At 43.9% G+C, this 23274-nt stretch overlaps 1 protein-coding gene across 1 annotated transcript; it reads left to right on the forward strand.

Moving 5' to 3' along the window:
• The first annotated feature begins 1246 nt into the window (after window positions 1–1246).
• On the forward strand, window positions 1247–22556 carry IHO1 (interactor of HORMAD1 1). The gene is made up of 8 exons (XM_074152763.1): window positions 1247–1302; window positions 8601–8760; window positions 10148–10305; window positions 12155–12203; window positions 12870–12957; window positions 20346–20449; window positions 21240–21674; window positions 21708–22556. The coding sequence occupies exons 1-8, from the start codon at window positions 1247–1249 to the stop codon at window positions 22554–22556; spliced, it is 1899 nt and encodes a 632-aa protein (XP_074008864.1).
• The last annotated feature ends 718 nt before the right edge of the window (window positions 22557–23274 follow it).

Consider the following 23274-nt stretch of genomic DNA (forward strand, 5'->3'; position numbering starts at 1 on the left):
CTCTGGAGGAAGGTTTGCCTTCCAGCCCACGGCTGCCTTGGACAGCCCAGCCATTATCCCATCCCTGAAGCAGGAACACGATCCAGGCTGCGATTCACCGCTCCGGTGCTAGAAAATCAACCTGTGAGAGGCTCAATCGTGCAGCTGAGAGTTAAGAAGCCGCCGTCGTAAATCCAAGCTATTTATACCAGTCCTAGCACTGTAGTGACAAGCAAAAACAATGCAGCAAAGTCACTCCAATAAGTTTTTTATGGGTAAAAGTCCAGAATATTTTTATTTTTTTTAAGTGAAAGCTTTATTTCTGTGGGATTTGATTAGGAAACCAGATATATACATCAAGAAAGCCACTGTTTTGACACCTCTGAGCTCCAGGCTGCCTTTTATACTAAAGCCAAAAGACCATAAAGTGGAATGTGAGTAGCTCTCTTAATCTATCCATGAATTTATATCAACCTTATTTCTACAGTGATTTATTGCTTATGGAGTATCTTCAGAACCAGCAACCAGACATTATAACCAGTGTTGAAATTTTTTTGAATTAAAGGAGAGAAAAATAGGCAAGTAAGCGTGCCCGCTCTCCATTCCTGAAGACGGAGGCTACAGAAGTACAAGGGAAAAAATTCCAGTAAAACCATATTTGAGAATCTTACTCCGGGGAGTGTTTAGACGAGGGATTATTTTTGTCATACTTCTAACGGGTGAAATTAAATCGCGCAGCGTTTCTGTGAGAGGTATTTACATGAGGGACCACACAGCCTCTGGACGTGAGGTACATGGATGCCTTGGCTGCCCTTCTCCTGTGGGGGCTTGGGCCTCCTCCTCCCCTGCCCCATGATGGCCCCTTGTGCCTCAGGCTCTGGCCAGGCGCCTGCCCTGGGCCTCCTGGGGAGAGCCTGGAGCTGGGGCTGATCCTGGGATCCATGTGCCCGGGGTGAGATCCAGGGACTCCCAGCCCCGGGGTGGGATCCATGGAGAGACACTGGGCCCAGCCCTGGGGTTGCCATGTCGGCCAGGCCTGCCTTCAGCCTGCAGGGCTCTGCTCCCCCCCAGGCTCTCCCCACAGCGAGGGGGCACAGGGGGATGGTCCCCCCACCCCGAGTGGGGCTTATCCCTCTCTCTCCATTTCCCTTCTCCCCACAGGAGAGCGTGGCGGCATGGCCACCACCAGGTAGGAGAGGCCATGCATGCTAGGGCCATGGTGAAGGCCGGGAGCTCCCAGCGAGGGTGTCAGCTGTGAAAAAAAGCCATGAATTTTAACGTCTGGAATATCAAGGAGATGTTGAGCACGCCGACAACCACTGGGTGAGCTTGGGCCACGGGGTGGGGAAGAAAGATCATGAGGAAATTGTCTATAAAATTAAACAGTTCGGGTGTTTGATAGTGATGGGGTGAAACACAGCTCTCTGGTTAATTACAGTCTGGTTAATGATGGTTAATTAGCCTCCTCCATGATCCTGTTTGTGCCTGCATTGCTCCCAGCCTGCCAGGCACTGCGATAGATCCACCATTGCAGGGAATTTAAAAACCAGCATTGGCTGAAAGATGTGCTTGGGTTTATTTGGGGGAATCCTGTGGCCTATCTACGTCTAATTAGATAAGTTAAATGTTCCCTTTCGCCTTGTGCAGAGGGTAGATAAAATGAATTGTGATTTGCAATATTGTTATACGTTATGTAACTCTAAAATTATTCCATATCCTGCATTTATACGCATGGCTTAATTTTTCTTCCCAGTAGAAGTCAGAGAGCAGCTAGAACTCCCTACATTTACAATATATAGTGATACAGCAAATACTGTTTGGATGTAACATCTGGAGAGCAAATACGTAAGAGGCTGCATTTTTTACAGCTGAGCATCACCTTTTGCATCATATGGCTAAAAAACAAAGCAAGATTTATCCCTTGTTTGACTCTGGAGAAGCTAATTGATGAATTTGGTCCTCTGAGCCTCTGTTAGTTAAATAACCCACTTACATAACTAACTGTTGTTCAAATTCACAGTTTTAGTCAGACTGTCTCTTTGGCCTGATGTTACCACAATGATGAATGATAATGAAAACATAATAGTGGTTTCCTTGCCCATTATAAAAATACTTGTCATATATATGAATTAATTGAATTTTGCACAGATGTGGGGGTTAAAGGGGAGCCAATTCAGGGAAAAACATGTTTATATCTGTCATGGCTTTGTCTTTATAAATATGCACTGCATAAGTCTATTTTCTTCTTGGTACCTGCAGTTTTCTTTTTATTTTTTTTTTCCAATAAGTTGCTTCTAAGTAGTTTGAAAACCTGTGACGGACTTTGTGGTCAGAGATTGAGCAGGGGAAATTTAGAGAGTATATTAAAAAATACATAACATTATATATAATAATATATAATTATATTTTATATAATATAGCTTTTTAAAAAAAAAATATAAATCATTCTGTGAGTCATGCAATAGGAAAGGAAATAAGTGGAATAAGTACAGGTGCTATTTGGAAAGGGATCACTTGAATTCCTCCTCCCAAGTATCCTATCAGCTATGAAGACTTCCCTTTTAACTCATTTATTAATGCAGGAAGAAAATACAGTCAAGATTTTAACACCCACTCCTCAGCATTCCACATTTTTTGCAAATGAGTTCAAAAGGGTCAAATAGGGCATAAAATGTTACTGAAAATGCAGCTGTGTTTTTGGAGTTCAGAAGGGGGAGAAGGTTCTCAGGAGGCGAATTACCTTTTTCTAAAGGAAAAAAAAAGTTACTCATAGGAGCGTGCGTGTGTGTGTGTGTGTTTGAAATAAGGGAAAAAGGTGTTGATTACTTTTTCCCATCTCAGTTCCGTTACTAGAAACCTTTCTCACCACAGCAGGGTATGCTGTATAATTCCCAGAATACCGTCTTTCAGGGAGCTTTAAAAATTAAGCATAAAATCAGCATATAATCTAGGTAGGGTATGAATCATGCTGTGAGTTCTTTGCAAGTTTGAGTCAGGGTGTTACTTCTGAGAGCAGCTGCCACCACGTCCCTAAGAAATGCATAGCTCCAGGGACAAAATACCCTCATGGCAGTGGTTCTGCAGAAGCCCAAGATTGCTCTGAGTTTTATTTTATTCATTATCTCTCTGTCTTATGCACATGTGTTTCTTCATAACCGCTAGCAGCCTGAGAAATAGGGTGGGGAAACCAAAGTCCCCGTTTTTCCATTTTTTATGTATGAATACTGACATAATAGAGATCCTAGAAATGCAGGAGAAGGCAGATTATCTAGTTGGACACTGTAATATCAAGGCCCCAATTACTTAAGAAGGTGGGAGGGGGTCACATGGATAGAATGACAGCTATACGGAGGAGAAAACTTAGACTCAATTTAAGTGTATCGACCAACGACACAATTTTTGTGGACTGAAATGCCAGAGTTCATTAGGGAAAGTGCCGCATTAGAGCAGTGCTGCTGACTGCCCAGCCAGAAGGGCAGGTGAAGAAAGATCACAGAGGATGTGAGAACAGCAGCCGCAAAAGCAATGATGCTTCAATCAGCCTTGTATCAACTGGAGAAGCGTCACTGGGGCGTGATGCTGAAAGTACATTTTCAGACACCATAAATACCTGCCTCAGCCAGGGAACTCCCCGGGGAAGACAAGCGTCTGCCTTGGTCCTGAGCGTTCAGGGCATTACTCTTGTACTGCTGCCACAAGAGTGACAGTGGTGAACTGGAGTCAACAGCTCTGCAGGAGAAACAGAGGCAAAAAAATCAACTACTGTTTAATTTCAAAAAAGACACTGATGTAGTAATAAGGAAGCTCTTTAAAAAGAAATTAATCTGGACAGCCAAAAGGGTTAAAGGCTTGTCTGAGGCATAGAGATTATTTAGACCTCATGTTGAAGCTCTGAACAAATGCCTACCAGCTCTCAGATCAGACAACAGAAGGATCAGTACCAGACTGACATAGTAAAGATGACTACTGAAAATGAGAAGGCGTCCTTCAAGAAATGAAAGACAAACAAAACCAGAAAAATAGAAATCAATGTTACAATTTTAAATTGAAGTTATGAGAATATTCTTGTTCCATAAGAAAAGCAGCAACTTGCTAAAGGCATAAAAGCTACTAACATACCTGATTCCAAAGACATAAGAAGCAAAAAGGCTCCCAGAGAATACGTAAGGCCAATATACGATGAAAATATTAAAGAGACATTCAAAAAGGATGCTGTAAGTTAAGGGCTACTTGGGCCATTATCCTCTATGGCTTATTTCTGTGGTTGAGAGAAAACTTCCAAATTTAACAACTTCACTCAATCCATTATCCCATGAAATTCCATCCCACATAGCAGGGTCACATATTTTGAAGTCTCCTTAAGGTCCCAGAATAAGCAGAAAATGAAGGAGACTGCCAGGACAAAGACCAAGAAAGCAATCATAAAAATCCTGAGCCTTGGAGGAATGAGAAACTGGGGCTGTAAGTACTGGCTGGAAGATGCCTTCAGACTGGGAGAGCAAAAAACCCTGTCTCCAGGTGTCTGATTCTTAGTGTGGTCAGGGATACGTTTTTTTTTTTTAAGTAAACAGGGCTGCGCCGCGGAAATCCCATTCTCCTCCTAAGAAAAAGGCCCTGTGACCCCCTGCAATTGGCAACCAGCTGAGGACAAAGGGCTAGCGTGGTTTCCAAGGTGAGGAACGTCTGGGCAGTATTGAATCACAGCCGAATGAATAATGGAGTGGCTCGTAGAAAGTAAAAATGACCTTGAGGAATTAAAACAAGACCAGAGCCTGAAATCTGGAAACTGGAGGCAGTGCTTGAGCTGAATAACCAAGAGGGATTTCACTGTAGTTAAAGCATTGGGGCCAGTACTAAAATGTGTATAAATTCCTTTTAGGATGTGGTGGAAATTATTTGCAGCAAGCAGGTCATGCCATTCCAGGGGATAGAAAGCAGAAAAATAATTTTATGCTGTGGCCATTCCCAGTGAAGAGATGGCAAATAGCTGGAAGCTGCAGTAGCAGCCAGAACTCCTTGATTTAAACTCCTCCAGGCCCCTGGATGCTGAAGTTCCTCTGCACCCAAAGCCAACACCGATCCTTGCTCATTTGCTGAACACATTGGCAGGCAGCAAATAGTGACGATGAGAGCAGCATAGCAGATCTGGAGACAGTTCCTATAGATACGGACTAAAGCCAGGAGGAAGAGCAGGTGAACAGCAGCTCCCAGAATTTCAATTGGATTTGTTGTGATGCAGTCCTGGTCAGTAAATGAGGAGCAGAAAGGGCTGGGAGATTTTCTGGAGGGGAATCAGGAGAAGAGGATATGGCACTGATGGCACTGATCCTATTCAAGATTACTACCAGGAGAAAAATATCTCTTCTTTGGGAAAGAGGCTTTCCTGCACTTTGAAGAGATATGTCAGGAAGGCGTAAGTGAGCTTCACCCACAGTGCTCGGGAAGAAGAGGGATGTTGGCACAGTTTCAGTGGGGATGACAGAACCACATAAAATCACAGCAGTACTGCGGATAAATGTTATTTTGCAAATTGTAGAAGATTCAATGTGCTTTTCCAACTGACTCTTAAACCTTGGTGTTGGCCTGTAAAGATAGATCCAAACATCAGAATAAAAATTACCATTTTATAAAAGACTGATAATGCCTATGAAAATTTAAAGTTATGAATTTTTAGCTTGCCAGTGCCCCTAGAAACATCTAGGAAACACAAGAAGAGGGTATCTATTGCATGCTGTATTTGTCTTGGTGTGTTGTATCTGACAGCTGTTTGCGCGCAAGGCAGAACCTTTGAATGAAAGGTGAACATTTGCATATGGTTGGGCTAAAATATTTGGAAGTGGAAATTGGAACTTAGAAAAATGAAAGAGGGTCCCGAAAGATCTAACTTCTGTGGAGGGGGAATTCCCACTGACAACATGGAAACTGAGACTGCAGAGAACTAGCTGACTCCCCAGATATGCAGAGGGCTGGAGGTTTTCTACATCATGCTCATATTACAGAAAGGGTTGGAGTTGCCAATATTGCAATACCTTGCGTAAAGTTAGGTGGGAAAAAGAAACTGTTCCATTGGTCAGCAGAGGATGATTTAGCATTTTTCAGAGCTGACAAGGACTTACAATGGCACTTGTCTTACATATCTGAACCTGGGTTTGCTTTGGATGCATGTGATAGTGCAGATACCATAGGAACACTATGGACACAAATGCGTGAATGATTTGGGGAATGGCTTGGGTTAGCAGAAAGCTAAAAGTTCTCCTGAGGTGAACTATTGCATCACTTAGGAGGGACTTCTAACCGGGATTAAATATCTAGGATGTTTCCTCACTGTTTATAAGGAAGGGTTTATATTTAGGACGGAGCATGCATCCCTGCAGCTCAGGTATCCTGAAGGGAATGGTCAGGTGGTTAGAAGAGCCGTGGTTGCCTGATCATGGATCTGATCACAGATCTGATCACGGTTGTCTGATCTTGCTGTCACAGATAGGCCTGGGCCAAGCGTGGCCAAGCTGATGTCTTGCCCAGATGGTCTCATTAGTAAATTAATTGCCAGCAGTGTTAAGCAAGGGAGAAAGAAATGTGTTGCTCAGGGGAATGAATGTATTCAAAAGAGACATCTGTTTTGTCTCCTAATTTGTGGAAGTGCCATCATTCCAAAACCAACCACTGAGATGGTGGACTTAAAACAGAAAAATTTGGCTCCAGAGCAGCCAACAGCTGCCTTTGGTTGTAGTGTCAGTGCAGAGTGAGCCTGGGAAGTCACTTGGACCATAAAGTCCTCTCAGCTCAATACGCCTCAAAATGCTGGTCATAAAAGTCTTTGTTAGCGGAATGTTGTACTTCAGGCATTAAGTAACATGAAGGGACTGAGAAAATGAGCAGGTTATGGGATGTGATATTCACCAGCTGTACCAGACACTGTTAAAGGGGGTTTGACAGGACATTAAAGCACTTAGGGGCTATAAAAACCCTTCCTTAAACTAAGAGAGAGCTTTTTTGGCTAGAAGACAGGAGGATTTAGAAAACTGGTGCAGGAGATGTGATACTCACATTGCAAGTAGGGGTCCTGCCCATGTCGGGTCATGGCAGCCCATGTGCTCACATCTCTCCCTGACATGCTGGCTGTAGATTAAGAATTTTTTCTTTTTTTTTTTTTTTCTGAAAGCTTAGCTGAGATGGAAACAAGAAGTTGTGCTAGTAAAAGTTGTATTCAGATTTCTTTCTTAGTAAATTTGGGGTCCATAGACAGATCAAGGGAGAATTTTTGAATTCGGACAGATTTATCAGGCTTTTTGAGAATCCAGAAACCCATACCTCATCTATTTTTGCCTGCAGCTCAGTGTACTCCGTGAGCTCAAAGCCAAAAGTATTAATACGATATTGTCACTGACACCGCTATATAATGAAGAGGGAGACCGAGCAGTTCAAGTACTGCTACTAAATCCCTTCCCTGTTGTGCGTATGATGATAGGGCTCTTTCCAAAACTGGGGATTAGCCAAACACATCACTGCTAATAAATGTTGGGGAGATCATCTCTTGTTATACACATGAATTAGTCTCCTGTTCCTTCTCCTTTACTTATATGATTTGATATGGAAGGAAAACCCTGTGCAAAAGTCTCTTTCATCAATTTCGGTCTGTAATTCCCAGTTCCAAAGGCAGCAACACCTCTCTCCATTTTTGGCAAGAACTGGGAGTATAATCCTGACCTAGCCTAAGCACTCCATCAGACCTTGCGGATGTGGAGCAATGGAATAGTGATCATGTGAAAAATGAAAAAAAATCTGTATCTTTGCTAGCAAAAAATTGAAGCCAGTCTCTGTCAGAATGAGAAGCAATGCAGCTGTGCGGGGAAACCCTTGGCTGAGGGAAGCTGGTACCATGCCATGATCATAGTCCATAAAGCGGCAGAAGCCGTGTCTCTGAAGAGGAGTAGAATCAGAGCCACATAGCACAAAGTCAAGGCTAGTTGGAAAAGGTTTATTGGGTGATGCTCAGGGGAAAGAAGAGAACTTTTGAGTAATGTGTTATTATGTTTGAAATATTTCTAACAACTCACATCCATTTGTCCAGCCATATGCTACCTATTTATTTGTTGTTCGAGTGTGTCAGACTGAAGGCATCTGGAGAATAAATGCTCAAGAAATGTCAACTGTCAGTCCAAAAGGTTTACTCTTTTGGAGCTGCCTTCCAAATAAGCCAAGCAGCATCTGAGTTACAACAGCAATTATTTGCTAGGAGCAAACCCCAAGGTGTCCCTTAATCTAGGACTGACTGACTAGGCAGGTAGGATGAACTGAGTTAGCTGGCCAGTCCTGGTTTTGGTCTTCCATCTGCAGGATGTGCTGGAGAAACATCTTCACCCCTGCAAGGTGAATGCAGAGCTACCCCACTGCGTTCGTACGGATGTGGCAGTTTAAGAGAAGCTAGTTGGCTTTGCGTAGGAAAACCACATGCTGTTAAACATTATGCAGTTAGAGGAACAGTACCCTCCAAGTGGAGAGTGACAATGAACATGTTGGGGTGGGCCATGCTTGAACAGTTCCAGCAGGTCGTGTAGGGAATTCTGTTTGGCTTTTTAATTGCTTGAGACTCATTCACAACCCGCTCTGCCCCATTTCAGGCCTAATAAGTTTTCCATCCGGAGCAGCGCTCCTAGCGACTACTCGAGTTTGAGCGATTCTCAGCTGCTCTTCGGCTCCCAGTTCTGCCTGGAGAATGTGCAGTCGGCAGTGACGCCGCTGGAGCTGGGCACGCAGCTGGGACAGCACAACTCCCAGGACGTGAGTCTCCCTCTCCTTCAGCCTTGTGCAGGCACACAGCCACCGTTCAAAGTTAATGGAAAATGCTGAAATCAGGTGGTAACATTTGTAAATGTTAGTAACTGCTGAAATCAAGTTGTCTTCTTGATCCATATACCTATTTACTGTGACTAGATAAAATAGCAGCCTGGTTGGCTGAAAACCTAGTATTTATAACAGATTACTAACAATTTTTATTGGGATGGGTATTATTTTCTTTAATCACATTTTTAAATTACTGAAACAATATGACATTATTCTCAAGTTAATGTCTTTAGACCACCTAAGGTAAAATATTCCATGTATTCCTTCTGTGAAAAAACTGTGCTTCTCTTCATCAGCTTTCTGCAAGTGACAGAGGTATTCAGTATTTACTTCCACTGACTGAAAATTACCTTGCTGTATCGTTGTTATGGCAGATGCTTGAATGATTTTGGATGAAGAGCTTCTATGCTCAAAATCTTTCTCCTACAGCACATGGTTTCTGATGTTACCAGCCTCACTAAAATAGTTCCTACGCCGCTAACAGATAGCACCAGATCTGAATAAAGATACCTGAGAACAAAGATTAGGAAAGAGCAGTGGTGCCAGCACAGTGGCTAGTCCTTAGGCTAGTCCCTAGGCTATCCTTCAGTTCCAGATCCTATCTAACTGTCCTCTGCATTTTGCTGGAGATCCTGTCCATTATCTGCAGCAGCTTTTCATCAGACACAAAAAAGGAAATTCACTCTTCATAATGAAAGAAGACAATTTAATGGAGCTTGCATTTTCTTATGTTTTAAGGAAAAGGCTTTTTGGTCACACAGTGCCTGGAAAGTTTGTAGAATTAAGAAGGTCTTTACAGCTTTCATATTAATATTAAATTTCTTGTACTGATATGTATATTCAAGCATGTGAAAAACTGATCTACAGTCTGGTGATGTTGCTAGTTGGCAGCAAAATGGTGTCATCCCCCAGGAACTTCAATAGGATTTTCTTTAGATTGGTATAGAGGGAGCTCCCACAGGCATCTTTAACTTTTCCACAATTCCAAGAACAGTGGAATTAATTCATAGTCTCTGTGTTGAGTATGCAGAAAAAAAATCTGCATACCTGATGATTGCAACCAACTGAAAATCCTCAAGATGAGAGAAAAGCCTGAGTCTGGAGGAATTTGGATTGGGTCTCAGTTCTACAGGGAGTTGATCTAACTACGCACCCTAAGTGAGCCATAATCTCATGCAATTCTTAATCTCCTCATCCAATCTGATCTGTCACGTCCAATCACTGTGATCTCTGTCTGCAAAACACTTTGTACGCAAATGTTTTTTGCTAATTAGTGTTCTGATTATTTTTATACTTCAACATTTTTCTTTCTTTTGTGCAACAGAGTGAGCCCAGTATTTTTACCAAATACCAGACAAAACCACAGTTATTTGATGAAGATACAAAAGAAAAAAGTTCACTTAATTTTGGTGCAGGAAGACTGAAAAGTGTCTTTGAAAATTTTGAAGTAAATAAGAACAAAATAAAGGACAAATATGATCGGTATGTAGACATCCATTAGAAATTTTTCCTGTGCTGGTGATTATCACTCCCTGCAGCTCCTTCTTCTTCTCTGAATACTCTTACATGACATATTTCTCCAAGAAAAGTATATTTTCAAGTTTTAGATAATCTCTAATTGGAAAAAGTCGCATGGTAAAAGAATAGGGTTTATTTGCAATGTGATTTATGTAACACACTCAGCCATAAGCCACAAAGAACAACAAAACTCTAACCTGAATTTGCCTTTGTCCTTCTTTATCTGATCAGCAGGGGTTTCTCTCTGTATTGATTCTCTGCAGAAGCCCATATTTCTCAAAATCTTAGAGGCGTGTTGGGACTGATCAAAGGGGCTCTGAGAATGCCCTTTACATTTAGGACAGAGGAGGAGACTGCCAAATATGTGAGCAGTGGAAGGTGCAATGATTACACCCTTATAAATCTGCACATATCTCTGTAGTTTTACTTGTGTACAAGATTTTTATATATTGTGGGTTTGGTAACAGACAAGTGTAATTTGCTAATGGAATTTGTATCTGATCTTTGCCAGATGTCAAGAATAAAATGTACATATAGGTCCTAAAAGACTTTAAGGAAAAAAACTAACAGTTTCAAGCTCAAAAATGAAAGATGGCAAACTCCCCAGTGCACCTATAAATAATTCTTAGCTCTGTACATTTTGTAATGTAACATCCAAAGTGAAACACATTTTTATTAAAAGCCTTTGATCAAATCAGGCTGTGTTTCTCCTTCTCTTCTGCAATGGGCACTATGCTTCTGATAATGCAGAATTTGATTCTCTAGTGCCTATTAGAGAAGAGGAGGGGTTTTGTAAGTGAATTATGAGAAATTAACAAATAGTTTAAATGTTTAGACAGAACTCTTAATTATCCTTTATTTCTTCTTTAAATGAATTATACTCCTTCCTACATTCCAGACTCACTCCCAGATTAGAAGCCTGTTTATAGAAGTAGCTTTATTATCTTTACAAAGATAAACGTATAATTTATCAGTTGTATCCCCCACAAGTTTGACTATAAAATGAATATCTTCCTTTCCATAAGGCTAGAAAGATTTCAGAAACCCTGCCTAATTCTCATAACTAGATTCTACCTGGCCTGCACCGTTTTGGTTGTTGCAATTTGGATCACTAAACGATTGATTTAAAATGACCCGAATCTTCAGAGAGGAAATAGATTATCACTTTGCTTAGCAACCGTCCTTGCATTTTGGTTTGATAGGTTAATCATGAATATAGCCTGGTTCCTGATAGGCTCACTCAACTTAAAAGCACAGATAACAGAAACCACAGGCATAATCTCAGGAGAAAAGGATTTGCAGTATTTGTTCTTTCTGGCCTGGGCTTTGTTGATGCTGAAGCTTTTCCCATATTTTTCCCACAGTTATTTTAGTCCAAATACAATAGCCATGTATCCCAGCAACTGGCACGTCACCTCTGCCAAGGCTGGGTCCTTCCGGAGCAGATAGCACGGTGGTAACACCCCAGCAGCTGATGGACAGTTATGTAAATGCCAACTAAAACTTTTGAGAAAGCCACGAACGCTAGGCCGAAAATGGGAGAGCTAAAAAAATACATATTTAATGTATATGATATATATGTGCATGTGTCTATATTTTTCCTTAGTCTACATAGCAGAATTCATGCTTTTCTTAAACAAGTAAGGTGACTTCAAAGGGTTATGCCCCCTACAGGAGGCATTTCTGTGCTCAGATTATGCTCTATGCTATGCCTTGCAGTTTCATGTCTCCTGTTTACTGTGAGCTTTACAATTTCTGTCCGTTTCAGTAACTTACATGTCTGTTTCATACTTGTTGGTCTTTTTCATTTTAGTGAGGTTTTAAGCACCTTTATTTCCAGTATCAAAGACAAGCTCCAAGGGGTAAGTTAATTCAAATTCAGAGTGCAAAAAAATAGTTAGAAAAGCTACTGAACATTTGCCTTCTCTCATTTACTGTGCTGATATTTGCATTACACTGTTTGTCTTGAGCACTCAAATACTTTAAACCAACAATTCTCAATTTTTTTGCATATAGCATTGTCTTTGTGGCCTGTCCTTGGGGTCAAGGTCTTTAGGGCCTTGCCTCAGTGTCAGCAGTAGAATTTCTCTGGGGCTGGGGAGCAGGAACAGGCTGTAATGGCTGTCTGCAAATATCAATTCTCTTTTTCTTATGCCTGAATAAAGTAGTCTGCTCTCAGGAACAAGTAAACATGATGTGATCTTACTCTCTGAAGGCGAAGGACTCCCCCCTCCCCACCCCAACCCCTTTTATAATTACTTTGTTTGTTGTTATTAATGCTATTTTATAGACCAGTATCTCTATTTTGAAATCTGTTAACATTTCATGAGCTTTTTGAGCCATTCCAGATCTCCTTTGGGGTTCCAACCAACAGCTGGACAAATTGTTTCAGGCGACAGATAAATAACCATTTTCAGACTGTTTCATTTCATGAGTTGCAGTCGTCGTTCTGTGGCATTTGGGACTGTATTTTTGCAAACAAAGAAAGGGCAATGTATTAATTTTCTCATTTACCTTTGTTTTTGCAGCTGCAAGCATGCTTGGACAAGTTTGGAGAAACGTTTGATTCAAGAAATAAATCCATTTTGGTTCACCTGGAAACCGCTTCCAAGACACGTAAGTCCTTTCTCTATTTCTGTTAACAGCAGAGGGCACAGTCAAACTGCTGAATGTCAGCATGTTGTCTCCGAGCTGGGGTGAACTAGGCAGGTCATGCCACTCACAGCTGCTCTTCATAAGGGAGAAGAGCGAATAAGACTTATCCATGGTATGAAACTGTCTATTTTTCCATTCTTACTCTGTTAGATTCTCCTTTGCTCTCTTAATGCTGTGTCAAAGGACTGAGGTGTTGAGTGCTTGGACACCATACGCACATAGATAAATGCACTTCTACGGTTTTGTGTTCTGCCTGGAGTATGATCTTTTTTAAACTATCTGGAGCACTCATGGAATACACAGTAAAAATAACTTAGATATAAATATCCTGAGTATCCAGTTTCAGTTTTCAGGGCTTTCTAAGATTTTCATGTGTTAGTTTGAAGTCTTCCGTCACTCCTGTGTGCTTGAAGCGATTATATTTTAGATATGAGAAAAAGTACTACTGCTCATTTCTTATGTAAGCAGCACATAGCGAAGCACATTATTGCCATGATTAAAAGCTGGACTCCCAAAACAGCCAATAATGTAAAATACTTTTGAACAGCTCGGTCTCTGAAGTGCCCGGTCACAGCAGTCTTTACTGACGGAAAGTGCTTCAGCGAAATTGTTTCTAATTTGGCTTAGATCTGAGCCTTTGAGAGTGCATTAATTTTTAATGCTGGCATGATTTTTTTGTCAGGACTCTGCTCAGTGCTTGCCCTGCTCTGTGCACGATGAATGGCCAGCTTCAATACATGCCAGAAGCATGCAGTGAGTTACACCTTGTGAGTTCAAGGCAGCAGGCCCTCACAAAAGCACTATAATATTCACTGTATGGTAAAATGCAGTTTCCACAAAGCACAGCTTTAACAAATACCCTTTAAGTCAACACAGCCCTCTCAGGCAAAAAGAGTGGAGTCCGGTGCATTCCGCTGGAGGCCACGATAGCCTGTACGTTTGAAATACCGATCTTGTTGTACTAAGAACACTCCCTTGCTGTGCTTGGCAAGTGCTCTTGGTAGGACCTTAATGTAAGCAAGAATCTGTCTGCTTTGGCCAGCACAACAAGCTCCCTATTACACATTTGCCCATGTCCTAATTACTTCAGTGCCTCAACTTGTCCGCTCTGCAGCAGGACTTTGCCTAATTTCATATATCTCGTGCACAGAAATTGTTGTCATGGCACTGAAAATCAAATCTATTGTTCATGATTCCCCCTCTTCATTCCATACCATTTGCTCAGCTGTCCTGTTTATTCTCCATACCCATTTTAAATAAATGTGCCTTCAATGAAATGAGAAACCTCCCAGAGGTGCCTGCTGCTAGATTTTCAAAGCAATTGAGAAGAAAAATTGGCACTTTCTGTAATGTATCATGCTGCAGAATGTTGAATATATAATGAAAATCATCACACGTTCCACAATGTTGTTCTTTTTATATTTCTGGGAGGGTTCATCTGCCACTGGTTAATTGCTGATAAACACTGCCATTTGACTGGTATCACAGTGATGGATAATTAAGTTCCCACTAAATAAATACCTGCACTAGTGCCTTGAAAAGATCCCAACTGAGGCAATTTCCTTGAAAAACTGGTACACATTTCCTAAACTCAGGTGATAAAGAGCTAAACTCTGAGCTGATAAAGCACTGAATGCCAGTGGCTGATGATACAGTACCTTGGGATGTGGGTGACATAGCAGAGACATGGTACATCATTGGCAGTGCAGGATTTCACGCGTAGGAGAGGAATGCAGAAGATGAAGAGGCTCTCTTCAAGGAGAGAAGTAGTACACCAGGACATTCAAACAGCTCTGAAAAACAAAGAAAGGTGTAACTTGAAATCAAGTCTGTCTTCATAAAAAGCTTATAAGGAGTATCACAGGCTTCGTTTACAGCAGCGGGTAGCAAGCACATTTGGCACAGTCTACATAGCCACTGGGCGAGAACAAAACAGAAAATATTTTTCAAAATATATTTCCAAATGCTGTTGGGCTGGCATGCTCTATGCAGTAAGATTTTTTTTTAAAAAAAATGTTCTCTTTTGAGTGTCTGTCCATATGTGCTTGCACACAGTGGATAGAGCTGTGTCTGGCACTGGAGATGAGACAACATTTGCCTGAGCAGCTTCCACAGAGGCACAACCGCTCTGTTCCTTGCTCACATCTCGGTATGCTGCGCGCAGGGATGTAAAGAGGCAAGCGGGACCCTATGTCCTCAGTTCTTCCACCTCATACAGATTTTCTCTGGCTGACTTGCCCACTCATCATTTGCTCTTTCCTTCTGGTTTCAGCTCCTGTAACTCATTTCTTTTTATATTTTTCTCATTTTCATTTATATACCACACTTCTATCAAAACTTTTTTTTTTTTTAATACAAATCCCCGTTTTCACAGCTCAGCCCTCTCTGAACTGCTTTGCTTTTCTGGTATCTGGTAGTTCCAGCTGTGACAGCTCACAACAGCCATATCCTCCGCACCACCTTGACTTCGTTGCAAATGAGAAGCGTATTCCCAGCCAGCAATACCACAGGCAATCCTCTGATGTTCCAGCAAGGGTGACAAAATAACGTGAAATATGTCCCTTACAGAGGTACGAGCTGGTGCAATTCTCTGACAAAATCCAGTGCCTAGTGGGCAGTTTTGAAACATGACTTGCTTTGAGACTCCTGACGCCCGGTAGTTGCTGGCAAGGTTTCTAGGGGAATTTGCTGTGTTTATAACAGTGGGGGTTTGAGTTGTGAACAGTATGGTCTGGAGTGGGACATCCAGTTCAGACTCCCTTCTGTTCTGTATGGGTTGAAAAGTCAAAAGGTTTAAAACTGATAAAGGAAATGCCTTTCCCATGCAGCTGCTCGCCAGCAGCGCAGTGACCGGCAATGGAAGTTGTTGAGATGAAGGTCTTAATCAGACTCCAAAACATCTCGGCATGGATGGCGAGAGGATGTGGGCGAGAGGATGTACCCCTCAATGCCACACTTGGGGGCCTGGAGTGCTATCTGCCACAGGACAGGCTGAGATCAGGAGCAGCTCATCCCACAGCCCCCCAGTGCAGGTGTCTTCTGCTGTGCCGCAGAAGGGGACCCAGGCTAATCAGGCACAAACCTGCCAGCTGACTACTCGGGCTATGTCCAAGCAGGATGCAGCCTTGACAGCCCAAATGTCTCACCCACTGGCACAGCACAGTTACTGCCTGGGGAGAAAACACAGCGCTCTGCTGAGCTCCATAGCTGTCTTCCCTGCTCGTGTCTCACCAGGTTTGTACTACCTCCTATTTCCCCTATTGAACCCAGGCATGGGGGAACCAACCTCCCTCCAAAGTGTTATTTAAAGCCTCTGGGCTGTCAGTGCCAATCTCAGGAGGAGTTGCATAGATGGTGATAGATAAGCATCAGAAGCAGTTGCTGTTTAATATTCCTAGGCTGGGAGGCTGGCGCTCCCTCCCTCGGCTGCTCAGACTGTATTTTTCAGCTGTTGGGAGTGCAGCTGCACCTGAGAGCAGGCTGATTTGCTGGGAACCCTCTGAAGCACGGGGTGGTAGACCTACCCCCAGGTCCTACAGCCTTTTATCTCATGCCAGATTTCACATTCCATATGTTATTAATATAAACCAGCAGCATCTGAAGACAATGGTACAGCAAATCAAAACACAGTGATGTTCCAGGTTGTAAAAAATTGTTTTGTTTAGAGTAAAATACCTTGAGAGGCACAAGTCTGTGCATAAGCCACTCATTAACCAAGTAAAGATTTTCCCTCAATGATCAAGTTATTCAATAACTATCTGCTGCAGGGCTTATTTGAAGAAAACTTTCTCTGAAGCAGCCGTTCTTGATCATTTTCAAAGGCAAGAGACTTGACTAACAGGGTCCTCAATCTGATCTCAGTGCCTATTTTTTGAAGTCTAGATTAATGCTCGTTTTTATTTTGTTTAATAGTGTTTGACAAGTCTGAACACTCCTCTGGTATGGAAGCCAGAGAAGGAAGAAGCGTGCCCCTCCCCTGTACTGAGGGGATTTTTTCTGCAGAATACTCCTACACGTACGAATGAAGCGCATTCAAAAGGCTGGCTGCTGGTTGCTTGCCTGCAGCATGCTGTGCTGAGTCAAACGTATGTGCAGATCACAAGCCCAGTGGATGCAGCGCTATTTTTAGTCTGAGGATACCATGTTGTAGAAGAACAGACAGACTAGGGAAATCAAAAGTTTTAAAAATAATTCTGAACTAAAATTAAGCGTATGGGGCAGAGCAGCAAGCCGAGGTAAGCTTGTTGGTGCTGGCCTTCCTATGTCCTGACTATGTAGAGAGGGAAGGTGATGAAGTGACGTGAAAGGAGTTTCCTTCCTTCAGTCACTGCTGCTTTCTTCCTCTTTATAGCCTTGCAGGCCAGGAGGGGGCTGGCAGACTCCCAAAAACCTGCTCTTGGACTGCAGGTAGCCCTTAGGTCTAGCCAGGGAGATGCAAACTCTAAAAGGCCCACTCAAACATTCACTCCACCGTTACAAACCCATTCTGTAAGCCACAGCTTTCCCCTGTGATTTCTTAAAAAGTCTAAATCTGTCAGAGCAAAAGACTAAAAGCTTAAAAATGGCAGTGAGAGAGCGGGGACAGCCAAATTGCCTGCAACAGCAGAGAGCTTATTAGTTGAAATATGTGCAGATAATTCTCAGAAATCAGCCACACTCCTGCGGAGAACAAGGCAAAGCCGTGTGTTGATGGGCAGCCTGAAAAATGGAGAAATTCCCCCCGAGCCTCGGTCCGGGAGGTGGTTTAACTCGATGCGTGTGAGGGCGACACATGAACGAGGCCACTGCAGGGCTCCTTCTCCCAAATGACAGCAGCGTGTGCTGTGCCCAAACGTCGTTCCTTCGGAGGAAGGCAAATAAAGCTAAACGTACAGCCTGGCATAGGGGTTCCCTGCTGCCGGGAGGCAGCTCTCAGCAAAGCACCCTGTCCCTCAAGCGGCAGCCCCGCCACCCTGCAGGAGCACCTCCAGACACCTCTGCCACCAGACACCTCTGGTCTGCGTGGCTGAATAAGCCAAACGCTTTCAATCTCCTTTCATAAGAGGAGATTATCATCTAAGCACTTAATTATCTTGTAGCTTTTCTCTGCACGTGTCCCAGTTCAGTCTCATTTTTTTTCCCTTGCACACAGGCAGCCGGGGCTGCGCACAGGTTCCAGCCACCCCGGGGTGCACAGCAGTTCCCATCAGCCAGAGCCTGCACACCACCGCACGCCACACTGCCCTGTCTCACCTGTAGCCCCTGGTGCTGGCATTTGCGTCTTTGTGTCACCTGCTAATTACCTAAATGCCCGCTGGCTTTTGCACCCAGGTGACTATGGCAGATTTTAAGCAGATCTGGCTCATGAGCCAGACTTGAGGAGCACCATCTAGAGCCGCCTTGTCGCCTCATGCCACCCCTCTCAAGAGCTGGTGTGTTCCCTTTAATTGAGGTATATCTACTTATTAGCTCTCAACTTTTTTTTCATATTACTTCCACTGAAAAGCTTTGTTTGAATCTACAGAAAGTCCAATGTGTCGCCTTTGTCTAAGAAGTCACCTATCTTACCCTAGTGTATTACATGAGTCTGGCAGAATCCGCCTTCTATAAAATCTTGTTCCATTTTATTCCATTTCCCTCCATGTCTTTGAGTGCTCTTTCCCTTAAGGTCTGTTCTAAAACCTTGCACAATATGAGAACAAACTAGTAAGCCCATAATTGCTCAGATCTCATTCCTTTCTTCCTTCCAAAATGTACCTTTTTCAAATGTCCCTGTTTTTTTACAGAAACAAAGCCTGTGCAATCACTTTCTGTCTGCCTCTCCCTAATATTTTTTAACTCTTTGACCAATTCCATTTAGAGTTTGACAGAAGGGCACAGCTCCCTGAGACAATTAAGTCCCTGCAAGCTTTAATGAAAAGAGCCAGGCAGGAGGAGGAGAGCTCTCCAGTGCTCTGCGACTCTGCAGCCTGTGGGCGCATCTCTCTGGGGCGAGAGGTGCTGCTCTGAAGAGCTGAGATAAATCCTCCACGTGCGGGAGAAGCTTCAGCCGGGCTCTCGGCTCCACTGACACCAAAGTCAATCAAACACGTTGGATCTGTAGCAAAAGAGGATTAATTAATTGCAGAGCTCTTGTAGCCACTTGTTGAAGTGTAGGCTTTATTCTGATTTTTCTCAGGTGTGCAGTGCTAGTCCAGGACTCCAGAGTTTCAGTTATCCCAGCCCATTGGCTTGGCGATGCTTTGTTTTAGGAGAAGTGCTTCGCATCCTGTTTTGTTCTAACCAGCCAACGTTCCGCCCCAGCCACACCATCTGTACACACCTTCCTGCACTGTTCACAGGGAAGACCAGACACGTCTAGCGAACAGTTCTTTCTCCCCATCCTAATTTACAATTTCAAAGGAAGACTTCCACAAGTTTGCTAAGGATTTTTCACGTCCACATACGCTGCAAACTCTGTCCCCATGCTGTAGCGTATTAGGCACAGCAGTGATTCCTGTAAGAATAGTTGCAGCATGGGGGGAGTTACATTGTTGTACAGTCTTATAACACAAATCTCTATTTTTTTTATCAGGTTTTCAACAAGGCTGACTGAAGCCAAGAGCATCTTGCTCCAATTTAAAACCCTCCCCAGGGGTCCGTTCACCCACAGGACACTGCTGGGGCCCCCACTACCTTCTGGCGTTCCAGCTGCAGCTGCCCAAGTGCTGGGTGCAGCTGCCCGGTTCAGGCAGTCTCTGACCCCATCTCTTCCTGTGCCCAGCAACTGGAAATCCCAGTTCTTTACACACTCCTGCATAATTTTCCACTGTCCCTTCAGGCAGCTTTCCTTTGGTTACCAGCCTCCTGCGCATTTCTGTCATGTAGTCTCTGGTTGCACTTCTTAGCCATGAACCTCTCGCATCTCTTTGCTGTTACCAGCAATACTATTCTTCCCATCATGTGTTCAAGCTCCCATTTACCAGCTGGTTACAGAAATAGGTTTGTTATATTGGGGTCCCCCTCCCCTGACCATGCCTGTTGTGCAGTTGGCAGACAACTCAGCCTCAGCCTTCCTTGCACTGAGGCAAACAAGTTTTGTAGCTTTGCGTAGCCTTTCATCTCCAGCTGCCATATTAATAGAGCACAGTAAATGAGGTTTGGCCTATACGCAGCATCTTATAAATTTCAAGTGCTTTGCATTAAACATCTACCCTATTGTTCATCGCTTGGGGCACGGGGAGATCTCAGCGGGTGAATCACTATGGTTGCACAGCACAGTGAAGTATTTCATGCCAAGTCGTAGAGGAGGTAGCAATAGTATTGATAGTACTTTATTCACATTTACAAATGAAAGACCAAATGTGTTTTATATTGATTTCCCTGTTTAGTGCAAGATGCTCTTCAAAGTCACTGTGGCTCGGTGCTGAAAGCTCTGACAGATAAAAGCCAAATGGAGCAGGCGCTGCTGGAGATGGAGAGGAGACTTGCAGCCGTAAGTGCAGAAATTAATCTTTTATTCTGAATCCTCGTTCTGAATTTCTCCCGCTTCTTCAAAATATTAACTGAACATTAAATTGCCTTCGAATGGTGGATTATAAAGTAGACTGCTCCCAATATAATGAAGGGGGAAATACATATTAAAATGCTAATTCTAGGCTAGATGCTGGCTGGTGCTTACCCAAGCGCTGGCTAACAGTGCTGTAAGCTCTGAGAAACCCTGGTCAATAAGCGGGGAGCCCGACAGTCCCCTGTTGTGGCAGGCCACGACGAAGCCATTCCTCACGCTGGCACATGCCTTTGCTGGAGGAGGTGATGCAGTGCGTGTCTTCGAGGGGAAAGCATCTCGCAGGAGTGCAGTGCCTTGTCACTTCAGCTGGAGGATTTCTCAGGGAGAGGAAAAAAGAAGTGAAAAAAGATTGAGTGGGTGTCAGAGACAAAAGAATGAACTGTCAGAGACCTCCTGGACAGGTCTGGTTTCTCCAAAGGCCCTGCTGCAGGAATTGCTTTTGGCAAGGATGTGTCATGCCAGCGTGAGAAGGCAGTGCTGCTGGGAGGGGGCACCCGGTGGGTTAGGGATATCCCCCAATCCCAAACCTCTCACTTTTGTGGGACAGTTTGAGAACACATATTACACAGGGAGATACAAATTGCTGATCTTTGGGTTGATACCCAACTTAAGGGGTCTAGCTGACACACAGTACCTGAAGTTTCTTGTTTGAATACTATTATTGTACCTTTCAATGTGTTGCTTATTGCTTCTGCTCTGCTTGCTGCTTCCCCAGAAAGATGTGGAGATTTTGGATGTGAAATCCAGTGTCCAGTCACTGAAGGAGGGTCTGGAATTGCTGCCAGTTCAGCTGAAGGATCAGCACCTGAAGCTGTGTGAAGATCTAGGCTTCCTGAAGCTTCCTAACGCCTTAGCTGAGCTGCACACATTCATTTCTAGTGCCAGACTCCCCCCTCACACAGCAGATAACTCTTCCCAGACCTCTCCTGGCCTGTGCCAGGGCTGTGCTCTGGGCAAGGAGAAGGCCTGCTGGCCATGCTGCCAAGGAAAGGGGGTTTGCAGCTCCTCGGGTCAGTCTCAGCCCCCATGCATGGCAGGGGGGGTGCAGCAGGGAGACTCCCCCATGAGGGACCAGGTCACTGGGGATGGCACACCTCAGAGTGACCTAGCCACAGCTTCAGGAGGGAAAGCCAGCCCCACTACTGCAGAGGTGTGTAGCAGAGAAAACACCTCTTTGCAGGAGGTGAAAGATGGTTTGGAAAAGCAGAGCTGTGCTACCCATCCTTGCGTGTGCTGCGCTAACAGGCACTGTTCGGGGGATAGTCAGAAGAAACACACTCCTATAGCACCAGAGGTGCCTCTACCAACTCCACTGAGGAAGGCAGTCAGGAGAGGCACTAGAAGATTCGAATGCGTGACACTGCCACAACAGAGGCAGCCTCAAGTTTGCCACCTTTCTGTAAGAAAAGATATGCCTGGGCAAAGAGAGTGCGCCACAGACTGTGAGGTGGAGAATGCAGCTGTAGGGAACAAAGCAAAGCAGAGGCCAGGAAGGATGCCCTGGAATAAAGCAATGGGGAGGAAGAAAACGTGCCCTGCTATGCGAAAAGGCGAACTCTCTCGATGTCCTGAGGGTGGGCTGAAGCAAAGGAAGGCAAACGGGATTATTGAGTTGGAAAGCTCCAGAAAAAATTGCTTTCCCAGACACATGGTTGCTCTCAATTTAGGAAGCTGTAACCCGGTTTCTCCAGGTCCCCATCAGCAGGTCCTCAGCAGCGCTCAGCCGAGGATTACAAAGAATTTCCCACCAGTGCCATGCTCCAATAAAAGCCTGCAACAGCTTGCAGACAAAAGAAAGAGAAGTTTAGAAATTAAAAAAAGAGTGAATATTTCCAGTTTAAAGAGGAATCTCTGGGATTCCTCTCCCCAGGAGAATATATTTTCTGTGTGTAGCACAACAGGTGAAAAACAGATGAGCTGCTTCAGCCTCCGAAGTCCTGCAGGTTCCAAGAAACCACATCCTGCCAACAGGCTGGCTCAGCAGAATACGGCCTGTTGCTCTTTAGTTTTCGATAGCGATTATTCCGATTAAGGGGTTTTGTTTTGTGTTCGGAGTCCTCGGCGCAGCCTTGGGCATCTCAGTCACAGTTTATTGCTCTAGGTGTGTAACCTGCCTGGTCAGAGACGAGGCTCGTGCCTGGATGCTCAAAAGTGTTATTGCCTGCTTTGCTATATTGTAAGGGACTGCGTGGGACCTGAGGGGAAGCCCTGCCGTAGCTTGGAGAGCTGATGGGATCTCTATTACTTTAACTCCCTGCTCCCAACAGAGGTGCCGCAGGCTCCAATTACTGTCGTATTTACGTGGCAGAGAAATACCTGCAGAGTCTGCCGAGACATTCGCCGGGGAGGAGAGGGCTGGCAGAGCAGAGACACGCAGCTTAGTCAGATTTAGCACCGAGATCTACTTGACTTTTCAACTAGATCGATGTAATAATATCTCTGTGGCCAGAGGCTTTACTCTGTTTCTCACTCGTCTCTATGTTGGTTTTGTATGTCTAAAAGTTCAGGTTTTTAGCTCCCTCGGCAGTAATAGCGGTGTTCTGGTCGGTTTCGATAAGGTTCAGGTTTGTCCCAGGAGCCATTTGTGAGCTTTGGACAGGGACAAGTTTAGCTGAGGAAAGCAGAGTCCCAGCATCTCAGGTTTATTGACTATTGCATTTCTTCTCCTTTTAGGCTGAAATTTCTTGGTTTCAGAAAATTCAGGAAATTATTTGGTTCCTACTTTATTTGTCTCTTATATCTCTTGCCTA

The sequence above is a fragment of the Numenius arquata genome, chromosome 8 (assembly GCF_964106895.1).
Source record: "Numenius arquata chromosome 8, bNumArq3.hap1.1, whole genome shotgun sequence".
In the NCBI taxonomy this organism is placed as follows: Eukaryota; Metazoa; Chordata; class Aves; order Charadriiformes; family Scolopacidae; genus Numenius; species Numenius arquata.